The sequence below is a fragment of the Corythoichthys intestinalis genome, chromosome 13 (genome assembly GCF_030265065.1).
Source record: "Corythoichthys intestinalis isolate RoL2023-P3 chromosome 13, ASM3026506v1, whole genome shotgun sequence".
NCBI lineage: Eukaryota > Metazoa > Chordata > Actinopteri > Syngnathiformes > Syngnathidae > Corythoichthys > Corythoichthys intestinalis.
This window is the reverse complement of record NC_080407.1, coordinates 13,746,814-13,765,509: the sequence shown is the minus strand read 5'-3', so window position 1 is coordinate 13,765,509 and position 18,696 is coordinate 13,746,814. Positions and strand designations below refer to the sequence as shown.

Below are 18,696 nucleotides of genomic sequence, written 5' to 3'. Positions count from 1 at the left end.
GTGTGAAATGAGGCAGACCAGAGGGCAGAGTATCAACCCTAATCAATAAAACTAAATGTAAACACTTTCAAAATAAACCATTACAACGCCACTTTAATTTAACGAGTACTCGAAGCACCAAAATTTAATTTGAAATTTTTTTTTTCTAATCGAATACTCGAGTTAATCGATTAATCGTTGCAGTAGACCAAATGAACCACCATGAAGTTTTGAACCAATTAGCTCCAAAGCTTCATTGCTTCAAGAAGCTTCATTTGGCCATCAGTTGCCACGTTTACATGGAGCCAAATATTCCAATTTCAATCGGAATATTTGTTCAAACCGAATAAATGTGTTCCATATAAACACCTCATTCGGAATGAACAGGCCCAAACCGAATGGAATTTCATTCCGATTCACAGGGGTGGAATATTCCTTTTCCCAAACCGATTAGAAGTAAAATTATATCATGTAAACAGGGAAGCGGAATGGTGTCTGGCTGCGTTCTTTCTGCACATGCTCCGTACTGACGTGGTGACGTCACTTGGTGACGTAAGTAACGTCACATGCAACATGGCTTCCAAGCACACGTACAGCGCACCCACACAACTTTTTAAATCAACGGCGTGTCATTCTGAAGTTTTGTTTCCACTCGAAAAGTTAGAACAGCAGCTGATCTGACGATCGATCTCCATGTTTTGCAACGTGACGCTTTGTTTTGATTAATCTGCGCATGTTAGACGGCAGTTGTCAAACGTCCTTTCGGAATAAAGGCAGACACATGTAAACGCTGGATCGGAATAGATGAAGTGACATGTAAACAGCTGATGTGAAATTTCCATTCGGAATGATTTGAATCGGTATGAAAAAAAGTCAGCATGTAAACGTGGCTAGTGTTCTCTTGGGGAAGACAGTCAACCTCTGCTGCCAGCTGCTTTCAACAATGTTGCCATCCAACATGCCTCCAAGCATGCAATGCAGCGCTACAGATGTAAAGAACAAATCAAAATTCATGTTCTATGCTAATTATTTCTTCAGTTACTGTTCTAGTTGTCTCCTTAATTGCTAGCTATGGAATTTATTAACACTTTATTTGAAGGTGGCACCATCAGACTGTCATAAGACCATCATAATTATGACATGACACTGCCATGAAATGCCATTAAATAATGCTTATGACAGATGTCATTTTGTGTCATCTGGAAAATTATCTCTTTTGAATGGCTGTAAAAGATCCGAGCTGGACATAAATGGAGTTAGTGACATAATTTGCCGGCTGACACAAAATGACATCTGTCATAAGCATTCATTAATGCCCATGATAATGTCATGTTTTCATTATGTTAAGACTTAGTTATCCCTTTTCACTTGAAAAATGTGCCGGTCCATTTTTTGCCCCCCACAACAGAACACTTGGCACCAGTCCCGCCAAATGACAGACACACAGACCTAATCACACAACCCTGACAGATTCATGTCGACAACATCCCGCCTCCTCCGCATAAGCAGAGTTTGGGGGGGGGGGGCTGCCAAAAAACTCGGTGACCAAAAAGTGTCATTGCACGTAATTGACTTTCCTATATATATATAAAGGTTGTCAAGCAAGAAAGCAAACAACAAAAATGAATGAAATGAACAAAAAAAAGATAATTTTACAATGGGTAAAAATTATTTTATGAACAGATCAACAGATCAGATGTGACTAGCACCTTAGACGGTCATTTGCTTTAGATATATATATTTTTTTTTAATTAATTAAAACACAGGGGAGAGCAATTTTATTTTTCAAATGATTTTTTTCTTTGATTGAAATTTTTTTTATGATTGAAGCAACTTTTGGGGGGATTGAATGATTTAGACACAAATGTCCTACCATAATATGGCCTAAACACAAAAAAGATTGCTAAAATCAAAGAAAACTTTTTTTTTAATGAAAATGTATGTTTTCAAATGCAAATTTTTGAGTCTCAAATATTTTTTCACATTCAAAAATTTCTTTTTTTTTTTATGATTGAAATTTTTCTTTTGATTGAAGTGATTTTTTTCTTTTGATTGAAGTGATTTTTTTCTTTTGATTGAAGCAACTTATTTTTTGATTGAGTAATCAAGACACAAATGTCCAAGCCAAAATGTGTCCAAAACACAAACCAACATTACTTCAATCAAAAAAGTTGCTTCAATCAAAAAAAAACTTTTTTAAATCAAAAATTTTGAAAGCTTTGAAAGCTTGAAGTATTCAAGCTTTCAAAATTGAGATTTTCAAGCTTTCAAATGCATTTTTTTGAATTTCAAATTTATTTTCGCATTCAAACACTTTTTTATTGAAGTGACTCTTTTTGGTTGAAAATATATATTTTGATTGAAGCAACTTTTTTTTTTGATTGAATACTAAAGACACAAATCTACCTCCCCATGGCTTCGTCCAGGGGGTACAATTTTTGAATGGGGTAACTACATTGGCACGACACCGGCGGGCGTACAATATTCAATGGATGACGATCTTGGCGAAAAGTATTGCCGAAGCAGCCTGATTTTGAATTCCCCTCAAGAATGATGGGAAAAAAACAGTCAACTTGTCAACTTATTATTATAAATATTCTTGTAAGTTCATTTTATTGCTGACACTACATTTCAACATGTTGTGCCCCCCTGCCCCAAAAGTTAAACTCCTCCTATGCTCCTCCTCCCCCGTCGGAGAGGAGGGATATTAGAAGTTTCTTTTTCGGCCAGCAGCAGCGATTGGAAGTCATGTAAAAAGATGTCAATATTGTTGAGGTGGGGGAAACACCACTAATTATGCGACTGAAAGTTTGACCTGCATTAGAGTTAGCATAACAATAAACTTGCTAACTGTCAAAACTACTGCGGTCAGGTCAGCCTCCACAAGGATCAACGAAGTCAAGCTAGTCGTCCCTTATTTGGATCATTGCTTGCATTATGTGGTAATATTGTCCCTACCAATGTTGAGACCAAACCTACGCCCTTGCTAAATAGAATGACCAAATGTGGTCTTCATGACGTCTGCTGAGCAGTAACGAAAATCACACGAACTCAGAGTGCAAGACCTAAAACTCATAGGCTGCCATTGACGACAATAGACGTCCGATCTATTTGGTATTGGTCTATCGTCATCCATAGACTTTGCTCTTTTGACTTGACACTTCGTCATTCCTTGCGTCACACCTTACCATAGGGAGCTCAGCTTCATTGAGTAATAGTCAATCGAAGACAGCACACGCTCATGTCCAAGCCGGATTTAAGCTTGGAATTTTGAAGAAGTACGAAAGCTGTACCGCATACAAACATGAAGGATTATCTCAGGAGTGATTTGTTCGAGGATTCAAGGTAATTATTATATTTTTCGTACCACGCATGCATTTTAAACGTTGTGGAAAAAATCAATGGGAGAAATAAGCCGCTACTGCCTTGGCATCATAGTTCGCCATATTTATGTAAAATAAACGCTAACTGAACATTTTTTTTTTTTTTTTTTTTTTTTTTTTGCTTTTAACCAGGAATCGAGACTGTTTTACGTCCATATGTATGAAGAATTCTGGCATTTAAGCATTTATTCACAAGAATTTTTGCCAGAAAAGCTCTGTTTTCGTCAGGCGGCCACTAGCCTCATTCGCTAACAGAGTAGCATTGTACTTCAACAACCTTAAATAAATGCTAACTGCATGTTTTTTGCTTCTAACCAAGAATCAAGACTGTTTTACGTCAATATCTATAAGAATTCGGGAATTTAAGCATTTATTCACAAGACGTTTCACCAAAAAAACTCTGTTTACGTGAGGCGGCAGCTAGCCTCACTCGCTAACAATGTAGCATTGTACTTCGACAAATTTACAAAAATTAATGCTAACTGCACGGGTTTTTTTTCTTTTAACCAAGAATCGAGACTGTTTTACGTCCATATCTATGAAAAATTTGGGGATTTAACCATTTATTCAAAAGAATTTTCACCGGAAAAGCTCTGTTTACATCAGGCGGCCACTAGCCTCATTCACTACACTACTTTTTTTTCACTTTTAACCAAGAATGGAGACTGTTGTACATCCATATCTATGAAGAATTTGGGGATTTAAGCGTTTATTCACAAGAAATTTCACCAGAAAAGCTCTGTTTGTGTCAGGCGGTCGCTAGCCTCATTTACTAACACAGTAGCATTGTACTTCGACATATTTACGGAAAATAAATGCTAACTGCACGGGGTTTTTTTCTTTTAACCAAGAATCGAGACTGTTTTACGTCCATATCTATGAAAAATTTGGGGATTTAACCATTTATTCAAAAGAATTTTCACCGGAAAAGCTCTGTTTACATCAGGCGGCCACTAGCCTCATTCACTACACTACTTTTTTTTCACTTTTAACCAAGAATGGAGACTGTTGTACATCCATATCTATGAAGAATTTGGGGATTTAAGCATTTATTCACAAGAAATTTCACCAGAAAAGTTCTGTTTGTGTCAGGCGGTCGCTAGCCTCATTTACTAACACAGTAGCATTGTACTTCGACATATTTACGGAAAATAAATGCTAACTGCACGGGTTTTTTTTCTTTTAACCAAGAATCGAGACTGTTTTACGTCCATATCTATGAAAAATTTGGGGATTTAACCATTTATTCAAAAGAATTTTCACCTGAAAAGCTCTGTTTACATCAGGCGGCCACTAGCCTCATTCACTACAACTATATAACTATACAACTGTATAATGACAATAAAGGGCTATTCTATTCTATAATAAGTTGTGATTGCATATAAAATTTATTAATAATTTATTTATAATTTTTTAAATAATTGATTCTGCACGTTTTCCACAAGTATTAAGTTTCTGATGTGAAAATTGAGTAATTTATTAGCTGTTGAAAAAAATGTAAGTTGCTATTTTAGGCAAAAACTTATAAGTTAAATATTTCCATTGATCCTGAAAATATAGGTGATTATCTCTGCATTTGGTGATTTTTGTGGATCTATTGTAGTGTAAAATCTGATCATTTAATAGCCATTTTAAGTTTTGTTATACTTACATAAAAAATAATTAATCGGGATTTTATAAGGGAACGACTTTGAATTTTTTGATGCCGATGCTCATTGAGACTCATATATGGCTAAGGTTTTAGGTAGTTTTGGTTTTAGGTTTGTAGCAGCTTTCGTTTTGAAAATATTTTTAAGTTTTTGAAAATACGCCCACTACGGATCGCCCCTGCACCCATTGTCATGTCAATATATTATGAAGTCTACATCGTCATCAATAGCACTCAAACAATCATTCACTGGAAGTACCTCCTCCCACTCAGCTGTAAACGAAGGTGTTCGTTCAAGCTTTTCCGCTGGGGTGCTACTGCCGCCACCCGTGCTAGGACTTCCGGACCCTTGGCCGCGACATCCAGACTCCCAAATGTTCTCTTCCTAGATGGAAAACAAAGTCCAACAGTGAGGAGCGGTGACAAAATAAGGAGCTTGAACGCCTACCTGGATTGGCGACACGGCAACCAGATTGGAGTCGGACTTAGACAAGGACTTGGAGAGCTGCAGGTCCAGAACGCTGCGGGGGACGGACCTCATCCTGCCAAGGGTGCAGGCTCTCTCCTCGTAGCCAGAACCCTTTGGCACGCTCGCGCCCACGCAATCGGCGACAAGGTTTCGTTGATGCTCGGACGGTTTTGTCAGATCCTGGTTGACTTTCGTGTAAAACACTGTCCTGAAGACCGCCTGGGGTTTATTAGTTGGCTTCTGGGCAGTGTGCGTGGAGTCTGTTTTGCCAGATTTGGGGCTGTAAAGGTGGTACGGCGTTTCGGGGGTCTCGCAGGCCGGAGAAGATCCGTGAAGGAGGCCCACGAACTCCTCGGGAATGCGACTCTTCCGCCGGTCCTCTAGCGGCAGCTGCGACGGTTCGTCGTCTGGAGAGGAAAAACAACAACTCCTGACTTCTTGTGTGAAGCGGTGCACGTATGCGTAAATTCATCAGTGGATGTATTTTCAAGCAGGAAACCTAATCTCGGGTAAATCAATGAATAGTGAAGAAATGGTTTAGCGAGTCCGTGAAACAAGAGAAACTCCACATATAGTGGGGCAAATAAGTAATTAGTCAACCACTAATTGTGCAAGTTCTCCCACTTGAAAATATTAGAGAGGCCTGTAATTGTCAGCATGGGTAAACCTCAACCATGAGAGACAAAATGTGGGGAAAAAAAAAACAACTGAAAATCACATTTTTTGATTTCTAAAGAATTTGTAAGCAAATCATGGTGGAAAGTTCATCTCAATACTTTGTTATGTACCCTTTGTTGGCAATAACGGAGGCCAAAAGTTTTCTGTAACTCTTCACAAGTTTTTCACACACTGTTGCTGGTATTTTGCCCCATTCCTCCATGCAGATCTCCTCTAGAACAGTGATGTTTTGGGGCTGTCGTTGGGCAACACGGACTTTCAACTCCCTCCACAGATCTTCTATGGGGTTGAGATCTAGAGACTGGCTAGGCCACTCCAGGACCTTTGGTGCCCTGGCTGTGTGTTTGGGATCATTGTCATGCTGAAAGACCCAGCCACGTCTCATCTTCAATGCCCTTGCTAATGGAAGGATAGTTTCACTCAAAATCTATCAATACATGGCCCCATTCATTCTTTCCTTTACACCAGTCATGTCCAAAGTGCGGCCCGGGGGCCAAATGCGGCCCGTGGTCAAATTTCATCCGGCCCCCAGCCTCTGTCATAAGATCAATAATGTCTGGCCCACACACAGATTTATTAAATTGGTCAGCAGTACTGCTTACACATTAAATGCTTCTCCTCATTTACCCACTTAAAGGCAGCAGCCCTCTAAGCAACATTACCCCATGTGACCCTTGACTTCCAATTTTCTAAAATGGCAACAATCAACAACAAAAAACTAAGTTGAGTGCGACGGCCGACGCTTCAAGGATAGGTGGAAATTGGACTATTTCTTCACTAAAATACGCAACAACTGTATCTGCCTCATTTGCAAAGAGAGGGTTGCTGTTTTTAAAGAGTTCAATGTGAGGCGATATTACCAAACGAGACACGCTAACATGTACGACAAGATTACAGGGAAGATACACAGCGAGAAATTGAAGCAACTTGAAGCTAGTTTAATTTCACTGCAGCAGAAATTGAAATTATTAAATAAAAAAAATAAACTATGCAAATGTGACACACAAAATGGCTTGCTAAAATTTGCTTAAATTGTTCAACGTAAAGGACATCTGCCAAGGTCGGCCCCCCACATTTTTACCACACCCAATCGTGCCCCCTTTGCAAAAAGTTTGGACACCCCTGCTTTACACAGGTCAGTCGTCCTGGTCCCTTTGCAGAAAAACAGCCCCAAAGCATGATGTTTCCACCCCCATGCTTCACAGTGGTTATGGTGTTCTTCGGATGCAATTCAGTATTCTTTCTCCTCCAAACACGAGAACCTTTGTTTCTACCAAAAAGTTCTATTTTGGTATCATCTGACCATAACAGATTCTACCAGTCCTCTTCTGGATCATCCAAATGCTCCCTAGCAAACAGCAGACGGGCCTGGACGTGTACTTTCTTCAGCAGGGGGACACGTCTGGCAGTGCCAGATTTGAGTCCCTGCCGGTGCATTGTGTTACTGAGAGTAGCCTTTGTTACTATGGTCCCAGCTCTCTGTAGGTCATTCACTAGGTCCCCCGTGTGGTTCTGGGATTTTTGCTCATCATTCTTGATATCATTTAAACGCCACGAGGAGAGAGCTTGCATGGAGCCCTAGATCAAGGGAGATTCTCAGTGGTCTTGTATGTCTTCCATTTTCTAATAATTGCTCCCACAGTTGATTTCTTTACACCAAGCGTTTTACCTATTGCAGATTCAGTCTTCCCAGCCTGGTGCAGGTCTACAACTTTGTCCCTGATGTCCTTCGACAGCTCTTTGGTCTTGGCCATAGTGGAGTTTGGAGTGTGACTGACTGAAGTTGTGGACAAGTGTCTTTTATACCGATAATGAGTTATAACAGGTGCCATTAACACAGGTAACGAGTGGAGCCTCGTTAGACCTCGTTAGAAGTTAGACCTCTTTGACAGCCAGAAATCTTGCTTGTTTGAAGGTGACCAAATACTCATTTTCCACTCAAATTTGGAATTCTTAAAAAATCAAACAATGTGATTTTCTGTTTTTTTTTCTCTCTCATGGTTGAGGTTTACCCATGTTGACAATTACAGGCCTCTCGAATCTTTTCAAGTAGGAGAACTTGCACAATTGGTGGTTGACTAAATACTTATTTGCCCGACTGTATTTGGGAATGTCTGATTTCAACTCCTCATTCTGTATGGCATAAACACACAAAATCATCATGATAATAAGACAGGTGACGTAGGAAGACGCATCATTAAAGTTTAGCTCCACTTAGTGCGTCTGTGCTCCGTCGCCAACAGGTGAACGACTGGGTCGCCATGGCAACAACGAGCCGCAGCACCATTAGCCGGCCGTGACAAGAGGAGGAGGTTGGGGGACGGATTGATTTAAAAAAAAAAAAAAAAAAAAAGCAAAGTTTTAGCTGACAGCAATCAAATCAGCAGGTAGAAAGTGTGTACTTCTAAATCTATGCGTGTATGTGTGTGTCCTCGCCTAAAAGTGGCTTACCTTCAAGTAGACCCAGCAGAGTGCACTTAACAGAGCTAACACAATAACAAGCGCGGTCTGCCTCAGTTTTCACATATTTTTTTCCCCCAACATTGATGACGCACACACGCACGTGTGTATACGGGTCACGGCACGACGACGCCGGTTGCACAATGAGGATTGTTGTTCGTACAAGTTGCGCTCGTCTCATGACAAACTACCGCAGAACTTCACGCGGTGAACGAGTTGGGGCACAGAGTACATTAAAGTTGAGACTCATTTAAGTACCATATTCATTTTAAAGTGATTGGTCAAGAAATAGGATATACACCCTTGCAATTCTGTCAGATAATACCAAATTCTCCCAGAAAATGATTACAACTACAAATGCTTTGGTAGTAATATCTTCATTTATTTCGCTTGCAATGAAAAAACACAAAAGAGAATGGGGAAAAAAAACATTAAATCATTATCATTTTACACAAAACTCCAAAAATGGGCCAGACAAAAGTATTGGCACGCTTTGAAAAATCATGTGATGCTTCTCTAATTTGTGTAATTAATTAACAGCACCTGTTACTTACCTGTGGTACATAACAGGTGGTGGCAACAACTAAATCACGCTTGCAGCCAGTTAAAATGGATTAAAGTTGACTGAACCTGAAGGAATCTGACCTTTTAGCCAGATTGCTGGAATCACGCCAGCCAAACCACCAGACCTGTGTTGTGACCTGAATGTTCCTGTGTCTACCATGTGCAGTGTCATCAATAAGTGTAAAACCCAACCTCCCTAGATGTGGACGGTAAAGAAAAATTGACGAGAGATTTCAATGAAAGATTGTACGGATGGTGGATAAAGAACCTCAACTAACATCCAAACAAGTTCAAGCTGTGCTGCATTCTGAGGGTACAACAGTGTCAACCCGTGCTATCTGGCGGCGTCTGAATGAAAAGGTGCTCCATGGAAGGATACCCAGGAAGACCCCACTTCTGACCCAGAGACATACAAAATCCAGGCTGGAGTTTGCCAAAACTTACTAGAGAACATTCTTCCAAAATGATCTCTGGTCAGATTAAAAAAAAAAAAAAAGTAGAGCTTTTTTGGGAAAGGCATCAAAATAGAGTTTACAGTAAAAAAAACGAGGCCTTCAAAGGGTTCCCTGAAGTTTTGGGGTTGCTTTGCTGCCTCTGGCACTGGACTGCTTGACTATGTGCATGGCATTATGAAGCCTGAAGACTATCAACAAATTTTGCAGCATAATGTAGGGCCCAGTGTGAGAGAGCTGGGTCTCCCACAGAGGTCATGGGTCTTCTAGCAGGACAATGACCCAAAACACACTTCAAAAAGCACTAGAAATGGTTTGCCAGAAAGCACTGGAGACTTCTAAAGTGGCCAGCAATGAGTCCACACCTGAATCCCATAGAACACCTGTGGAGAGATCGAAAAATGGCAGTTTGGAGAAGGCACCCTTCAAATCTCAAACACCTGGAGCAGTTGGCCAAAGAAGAATGGTCTAAAATTCCGTCAGAGCCTCGTAAGAAACTCATTGATGGATACCTGAAGCGGTTGTTCGCAGTTATTTCGTCTAAAGGCTGAGGGTGCCAATACTTTTGTCCGACCCATTTTTGGAGTTTTGTGTATAATGGTCATGATTTTTTTTTTCCCCATTCTCTTTTCTCTTTTTTCATTGCAAGCAAAATAAATGAAGAATGAATAGTGTTTTTTCTTGTATTAACCGATCGACTGTTTTACTCTATCACACTTAATATAATCAATCAGGGAATAGTATCTTTTCTCGTATTTACTGTTTGACTCTAACACTCCCACTATAGAATAAATAGCTGTTATACCATAGTTTAAGGAAAACAAGTTGAATATAGAGCATAAGAGATACATGACGCCTTCTTACCATGGAAGCCCACCGTGTGTGTCATGCAGCTGACTGGGCAAGACTGACGCTGACTACCAGGTGATAGGAAAGATATCTACAGTCCAGAACAAATGGCGGGACGTCCTATCTCAACATAAGGAACACCAGAGAATGCCCGAAATCCAACTGATAACACAACTGATAAGGCTCCAAGAGCCCCTTTGACGTTGAGGCGGGCAAAATCTCCCACTGCGGTTGCCCCCCAGTAACGGTGTCTTAGCAACTGTGACGCACGAACGAAACAGCCCAAACTGCGATAAAAGATCATCCTAAACACACCCTTCTTCCTGCCTACGGTCCATCCCGCGAGAGCCTTCAAAAGACTGAATATTTAACTCAGCATTGTCATTTTTCTCGGGAACCTTTTGTTGACTTGTGATATGGTGACCTTGGATCCTCGCCTGGGTCCCTTGCTGTCGACCTGAATAAATTGTCAACTTGTGCTTTGAAGACTTTTTTTCAGCTTTCAAAATGGAGTCAGTACAAGGGGTTAAGACCAGTGTTGTTATTAACGGCGTTAGAATATAACGGCGTTACTAACTGCGTTATTTTTTTTCAGTAGTGAGAATTCCTTTTCTCATCTTGGCAACGCCGTTACCGTTACTGAGAGGGGAGGCGTGCATTACTCTGCGTTACTATGTTGGTTGACGCGAGAAAAGTCTGAGAGACGGACTCACGGAGACTAGAGAGCAGAGCAGGAGTGGGGACGCTGTTGCAAACGCCATGCTAGATGGCTCCAATAATACCTGACTGTAGCCGATAGCCTACTAGTAGTACAAACTACGCCCACATAATGCTACAGTAGATATATATAATAGAACTAGATGCAAATGACAGACACAGTGGCATTAGCAACATATCTAAAGAACGTGATGAGTTAGTAAACAGCCGCCATCTTAAAGCAGTAGACCTCTTAGGAAAGCTCTGTTGTAGAATACCTACCTAGCGAACCTAAGTAACCTTTTATCTAAAATGCTCCTAAATCAGCAAAATCTTGACTTAAATCTGTTTTTAAATGATGAAAGTTTTAAAACTTACATATGTCGAAAGTAGGCAGAAGGGAACTAATGCAATAACGGGAGCAATTTTAACAACTTTAACGGTTGATTCAGAACATTAAATGACTTCCACACATAGCAAAGGTTACTATCTAGTTATCACTAGCGTTGTTCCGATCATGTTTTTTTTTTGCTCCCGATTCGATCCCGATCGTTTTAGTTTGAGTATCTGCCGATCCCGATATTTCCCGATCCGATTGCTTTTTTTTTGCTCCCGATTCAATTCCAATCATTCCCGATAATTTTTCCCGATCATATACATTTTGGCAATGCATTAAGAAAAAAAAAGAAAAATAAAACTCGGACAAATATATACATTCAACATACAGTACATAAGTACTGTATTTGTTTATTAAATATGACAATAAATCCTCAAGATGGCATTTACATTATTAGCATTCTTCCTGTGAGAGGGATCCACGGATAGACAGACTTGTGATTTTGTATATTGTGACTAAATATTGCCATCTAGTGTATTTGTTGAGCTTCCAGTAAATGGTACTGAAGGCCATACCCAATGCATGATGGGAAGTGGAACCATGACAAGTGAAACCACGACTGTGCGTAGTGCTACCAATTCATATATCTTCTCTGCGATGGGATATAGTTCAAGGTGTCAAGAAAAAGAACAATTGTTACCTTGCTTCCCCGCATTGCTTCCCATGATATTTCTAATCCTAGGGAGAGGGATTGTAAGGCTTTAGCTAATTAAAATAAGGCTGTAAAGGCGGCCAATTTTCACTCTACTCATTTTACGCTGCCTTTTAGCTCTCTATATTGGCAAAATGGCGCCATTACAAATGGAGCACGACAATGCGTGAGTGGGTCGTGCAGCACATGCATTAATTGCGTTTAATATTTTACTGTGATACATTTTTTAAAAAATTAATTACCGCCATTATTAGGATTAATTTGATAACCCTACCTTAAGCCTAAACTAATGACTCTGGATAAGTGTAACATATTACATCTGTAACGTTAAATACAATTAGAAAACAATTAAAAAATATATATATATTAAAAACAGGAATGGCCGATATTTTTTTGACGATTCCGATACTTTGAAAATGACGTGATCGGACCCGATCGACATCTCTAGTTGTCACAATATCCGCAATCCCTCAGTGTCTACTTAAGTTTAGGGTAAAGAATTGGGCTCGGGCCAACTGTCCCAAAAACCCTTTAAACTTCGCATTGTGTGACCTGTTTTTTTTTTTTTTTTTGACCCAAAAAAAAAAAAAAAAAAAAAAAAATCACCAATTACTTTGCCAAGTAACTAATTACTTTTACATTCAGGTAACTGAGTTACTAACGCAATTACTTTTTGGGAGAAGTAATTTGTAACTGTAATTAATTACTTTTTTAAAGTAAGATTAACAACACTGGTTAAGACTACGGTGAACGTGCGGAGATTGGCCTTTTGGCCAGGTTGTCGGGTCTCGACGGCCCGGGCCGCTGGAGCTGCGCCAGCTGGCATGATTCTGGAAATCTGGCTAAAAGGTCAAATTCCTCCAAGATATTACTACCAACACATTTGTAATTGCAATCATTTGCTGGGAGAAATTGAGCATTATCTGAAAGAATGCAGGGGTGCCAATAGACCCTACTCACCACCGTCACAGAATGACGTGTCGCTGTATCCGGCCGCCATATTGTCCGTCATTGTTTATCCATATTCTCAATGGTTTCAATTTGTCGTGCAATTTATAGTGCAATTCATGGAAGCACCAGTGCTTTCAAACGCTGTAAACTTATTGGATGCGTTGCATGAAAGACGTTATGTGGAAAAGCTTCAGTCTATCCATTCGCCAGATCCATATTTGATGCCTAAATCAATATTTTTCGACCCGCTGTCTTCGCCGTCTCTGCCTGAAATCTGCTACCCTGATATCTACAACTATCTTGTCCACAGAAACTCAGCCTATTCTCACGAAACTTTGAAAAACTTTAAGAGCAGCACTCTAAGCAACATTACCGCGTGTGACCCATTACTTCCAATTTTCTAAAATGGCGACAATCAAAAAAAAAAATAAAAAAATGTTGACTGCAATGGCCGACGCTTCAAGGATAGGTGGATATTGGACTATTTTTTCAATAAAATACGCAACAACTGTGTCTGCCTCATTTGCAAAGAGACAGTTGCTGTTTTCAGAGTTCGATGTAACGCGATATTACCAAACAAGACACGCTGACATGTACAACATTACAGGGAAGATACGCAATGAGAAATTATAGCAACTTGAAGCTAGTTTAATTTCACAGCAGCAGTATTTCGCAAGAGCCCCAGTGTCAAAAGAGAACGGCACAAAGGTGAGATTGTTGAAATTATGAATTAAAAAAATTATGATAAAGCAAATGTGACGGACAGAAGGGCTTGCTAAAATGTGTTTAAATATATTGTTCTACGTAAATCAGCCAAGGTAGCCCCCACATTTTTACCCCACCAAATCTGACCTCCTTTGCAAAAAGTTTGGACACACCTGTTTAACTGATGATCCGGAGACGAGGCCAGCTTCTTTCACTTGGTACCAGCTAAATATTATTCAAAAAATAATGATGGCGGAAGAAATAAACATCTTGAATTTGAAACTGTATGTTGTCGGCGATTAGCCTCGCAATGATCTTAATTGTGCTCGTCAGCCCAAAACCCTCTAAATATATATTAAATGCATCTTACTAGATATAAAATGACTACTACATAATCTGTGGTGATCGTTTGATGCCCAGTTTTCTCGTCGAATTGCAGCAGTCCATCTCGTTCTCCTCTCCGGGTCTCTCGGAATACAGTAGAACTTCAAGTCTCTCTGTCTATCTTCTCTGTTACTGCAACCAACCGCCACACACGCCTTCACCATTTTGATTATTAATGTTAACGAGCAGAAAAACACACCATAATAGGAGGAATTTACGTAGCGGTAATGCTTAAACCCGACGAGCTGACGGACAATATGGCGCGGAGGCGTGGTTGTGACGTCATGTGAGTAGGGTCTATACTTTTGGCCAGCAGCGTACATCAGACACAAATCATTTTTCTGTCCACCTGGAGGCATCGTCATTGTCATTGGAAACAACAGGCCCCCATCTGACCTCGAATAATCAAAATTGATAAAGATATGATGGCTTACCAAGGAAAACATTACTTGTGTGTGGCCGTGATGCTTCAGCCGAGGGGGTCGGCTAGTGTTCCTGATGCTAGAAAGCAAAAAAAGATGGCGCTAACAATCAGAATCCACTGGATTCAGCAGTCCCAGTGGACCTTGAAGCCAACCAGAGGGTACTAAATGGAACAAAGCTGTAATTTATACACAGTTGTCCTTGAGGAGGAGGATCTCATCGCTTAATTAAGCCGACACATGCAACAGCTATAAATAAATACATAGGAGGCCACGTACAAATAACTGATAGCGTCGTGTTGGTGCAAACGTTATTAAAAGTAATAACCGAGCTGCCAGTCAGCACCGGAGATGAAATTTGTGTGCTCTCAAGACAATTGAATATCTTTGGATTGTGTGGACTACTGATATTCTGCCATTACCTCCCAGTTCCAATGGATTGGGAGTCTATCGCTGTCAATGCCAATGAGTCAGAAGAGTCTGACAATGTAGCGTTCAAGTGGAGCACATTTTTTTCTTCTCTTCTCACTCTTTGAGTGCACTTTGAGGTATTTGCAAGAGTCTGTGTCGGAGCTTAGCGTCAAAGGCGGCGAGATTTGCACGGCGGCGGCGGCGCTTTTGACAAAACTGCCTCATTTGGAAATCTTCTGGATACGCATCACAGAGGTGGCGCGTACATTCCGAGTAAGCCGCTTCCAAAACACAATAAATCACTTTAATGACGCGCGCTTACTCGCTATTGTCGAGCTATTGCTGCATTCTGAGAAGCTCGATGTGGTTTCTGTTATCAGCTAAGCTTGGAACTGAAATTAGAACACACTTTATATTTGGGTTTTGCAAGTTGAAGGTTTTTTTGCGTTTAAATTGAGGGGGGTTAAGAGGGGAACCCTCTGCCCCTGTGATGGATTTGCTGCTGCTTCTAAATCCGCCGCCCACTCAGGTCGGACGATTTGTTGCATAAACGTTTTGGCTGAGGAGGAATATCGGGGAGCGCTTAAGTCGCTCCACCTTCCGGGAAAACCTCGGCAATGTTTGGCACCGTTTCCTCTCTTCCTCTCACCCACTCCTTTGCTTCGCTTGGCATCCTTTTGAATTTTCTCTGTCTTTCACTGCTGTACCCACGTACGCACGCGGCTCCCTTTTCTCCCTTCTCAAGCCACGTGTTGCCACAGCAACACCACAATAGGTCTTATAAAGCTAATAAGTGGAGAGGGAGAAAGAAGTGCGGTCGAATCCAGCAAAGGACGACAGATATAAAATACGTCTAAATGAGAAATTTTGAAAAAAGGAGAAAACGATGACATAAAAGTTGTCTGCGAAAAGGAAACAGGAGTTCAAATGTTGATGGTAGGAAGTCTGTTTAGCTTAATGCACCAATGCAAGGCGAGACAATATAATCCTTTTAAGCAAAAAATACTGAAAAATAAACACTATATACAGAAAATTTAACAATACTCACATACATATATTCTTTATCCTCTGCAAAGAATGAAAAATAACTGCAGCTTACGGAGAAAGCTGATTCAAAATATGAGCGTTTTAAAATGGCTCAGACAAACATGAGAAAAAAAACACATTTGACAATAAATGCAATTTCGAGCACATCAACAACCCCCTTTTGTGACAGACCAGTCAACAAACTTCTCCACCAACCACAACAACCGAAACAAATTGGCCGACTCATTGGACTGACCCGAAGTCCGCCCCGTGGGGACGTCTCGCGTTAGTTGTCAGCCACTTCCTGCGCGCTATTAAAAACCCTCAGAGAAGCGTGAGATCAATACAGCTCATATGTGACAGCTCTTAAAAAGAAATGCTAAGTTCCAAAATAGCACGCCGGCTGACGGGAGGCCTTGCTGCACTCCTGTCTGCGCGTGCGCAGTACAGTGGTATGAAAAGGTATCTGAACCTTTTGGAATTTCTGCCATAGGCGGAGTTTGAATTTTGGGGCGGGGGGGGCACAACATGTTGATGACCCGGAAACGCAGTGTAGGCAATAAAATTAACTTACAAGAGTATTTATTAGTGGTGCACGATAATTATCGGGCCTATTCAGGGCCGGCCCAGCCTATACACAGACTATGCAGCTGCTTAGGGCCCCCGACCACTAGGGGGCCCCCAATCTGGCAATTGTTTAATTTATATTTTATTTTGTTTACTACAGTTTGCTTTAGTTGACTTTTGTGAGTTTTGATACTTAATTACAAGCTTAAAAAAAAATAAAAGTTCTTCCTTTACTTCTTTCTTTCCTCTATTTAGAAAGAGGTTTGGCGCTATCTACTGTAAGTACTGACAATCATTTGGGGTGAGAAGTTTGAAGTATGTAGTTCGACAAAATCTAATTAATAAAGAAACTATGGACGTATGGGTTGGATTACATGTATGGGTTTCACAGTACACTGTGACGAAATGGTGGGCCAAAAATACGGGCCGCTTTGCATTATTTTGCTTAGGGCCCCCAAATGGCCTGGGCCTATTAATAATATTTTTGGCACGGTGTCGGATTGGGATATGTGCATTTGTTTCTACTCCTGTTTTGCCAGTAAGCAAAGTTTTGTTACTGTTCTAAAAGCCGTATTTTTCCTTCACTGAGTTATAAACTTTACTATGGCAATTAGCAAATGTTTGCATTTTACAGTGTTATGTTTACAAGTTCTTAAGAGGCCTTTTGGTTATTGGTAGGCTCGCTGTTCTATAATTGCCAAGTTAAGAAAGTTGTTTCATGGACCAAGATGACAAAAGTCTCCTTTTTTTATCTGCTGACAAAGCATAATACCTGTTGGGTTTATGTTAGTTTTAGATCAATGCTCATTGTTCAGGGGAACACATCGCCAATGATATTGACTGATTGATTGACTGATTGACTCAAATTATATTTATTTGAAAAATATGGACACTTTATTTGAAAACAAAACTGTTCTTGTCTTTTGCTTTTTTTCATTATAATAATGTTCGTGTCATCATGAAAATTCTGGTCCTTTCAAAGGCAAATCTATGCTGAATCAACCACTAGTATTTTTGACCTATGGTTGTTCAAAAACTTAAAATTAAATATATATTATCGGTTATCGTATCAGTATCGGCCTTGAAGAGTAGCAAGTTATGGATATCGGTATCGGTTTCAAAAAAAGGGATATCGTGCACCCTTAGTATTTATCATAATAAGTATACAATGAGCGTTTTTTTCCCCATCATTCTTGAGGGGAATTCTAAATCAGGCTGCTTAGGTAATACTTTTCGCCAAGATAGTCATCCATTGAATATGATACGCCCGCCGGTGTCGTGCCAATGTAGTTACCCCAGTCAAAAATTGTATCCCCTGGGCGGAGCCATATAAAGGTAGATATGTGTCTTTGTTATTCAATCCAAAAAAAAAACAACAACAAAAAAAAGTGATTCTATTAAAAAAAAAAAAAGTTGCTTCAATCAAAATATACATTTAGTGTCTGAATGCAAAAATAAATTTGAAACTCAAAAAACTAAAAAAAACTTTTTTTTTCTTGATTAATTTTTTTTTTTCTAGATTGAAGTAATGCTGATTTATTTTTGGGCCACATTTTGGCTAAGACATTTTTGTCTTTATTATTCAATCAAAAAATAAGTTGCTTCAAAAGAAAATGACATCAATCAAAAGAAAAATTTCAATCATAGAAAGTTTTTGAATGTGATAAAATATTTGAGATTGAAAAATTTGCATTTGAACACTTAATTTTTCATTGAAAAAGTTTTCTTTGATTGAAGCAATTCCTTTTTGGGTTTGGGCCATATTTTGATTAGGAAATTTGGGTCTAAATCGTTCAATCCCCCCCCAAAAAGTTGCTTCGATCACCAAAAATATTTTAGATCAAAGAAAAAAATCATTTTTATAATATTGTTTTTCAAATTTTTTGGGGGGGGAAATTATATGCAAAGCAAATGACCGTCTAAGGTGCTCGAAAAATAATTTTGACCCATTTTGAAAATATATTTTTTTGTTCATTTCATTCATTTTTGTTGCAGTTTTATTG

At 39.8% G+C, this 18,696-nt stretch overlaps 1 protein-coding gene across 3 annotated transcripts in view; it reads right to left on the bottom strand.

Moving 5' to 3' along the window:
* Positions 1 to 18,696, bottom strand: part of anks1b (ankyrin repeat and sterile alpha motif domain containing 1B) — a 148,851-nt gene that overhangs the window by 54,711 nt on the left and 75,444 nt on the right. For all 3 annotated transcript variants that reach the window (XM_057856154.1, XM_057856153.1, XM_057856152.1), the window contains exons 14-15: positions 5,459 to 5,886; positions 5,270 to 5,395 (exon numbers count right to left, since the gene is read on the bottom strand). In XM_057856154.1, coding sequence (XP_057712137.1) covers positions 5,270 to 5,395; positions 5,459 to 5,886 — 554 coding nt within the window. The remainder of the gene's footprint in view (positions 1 to 5,269; positions 5,396 to 5,458; positions 5,887 to 18,696) is intronic.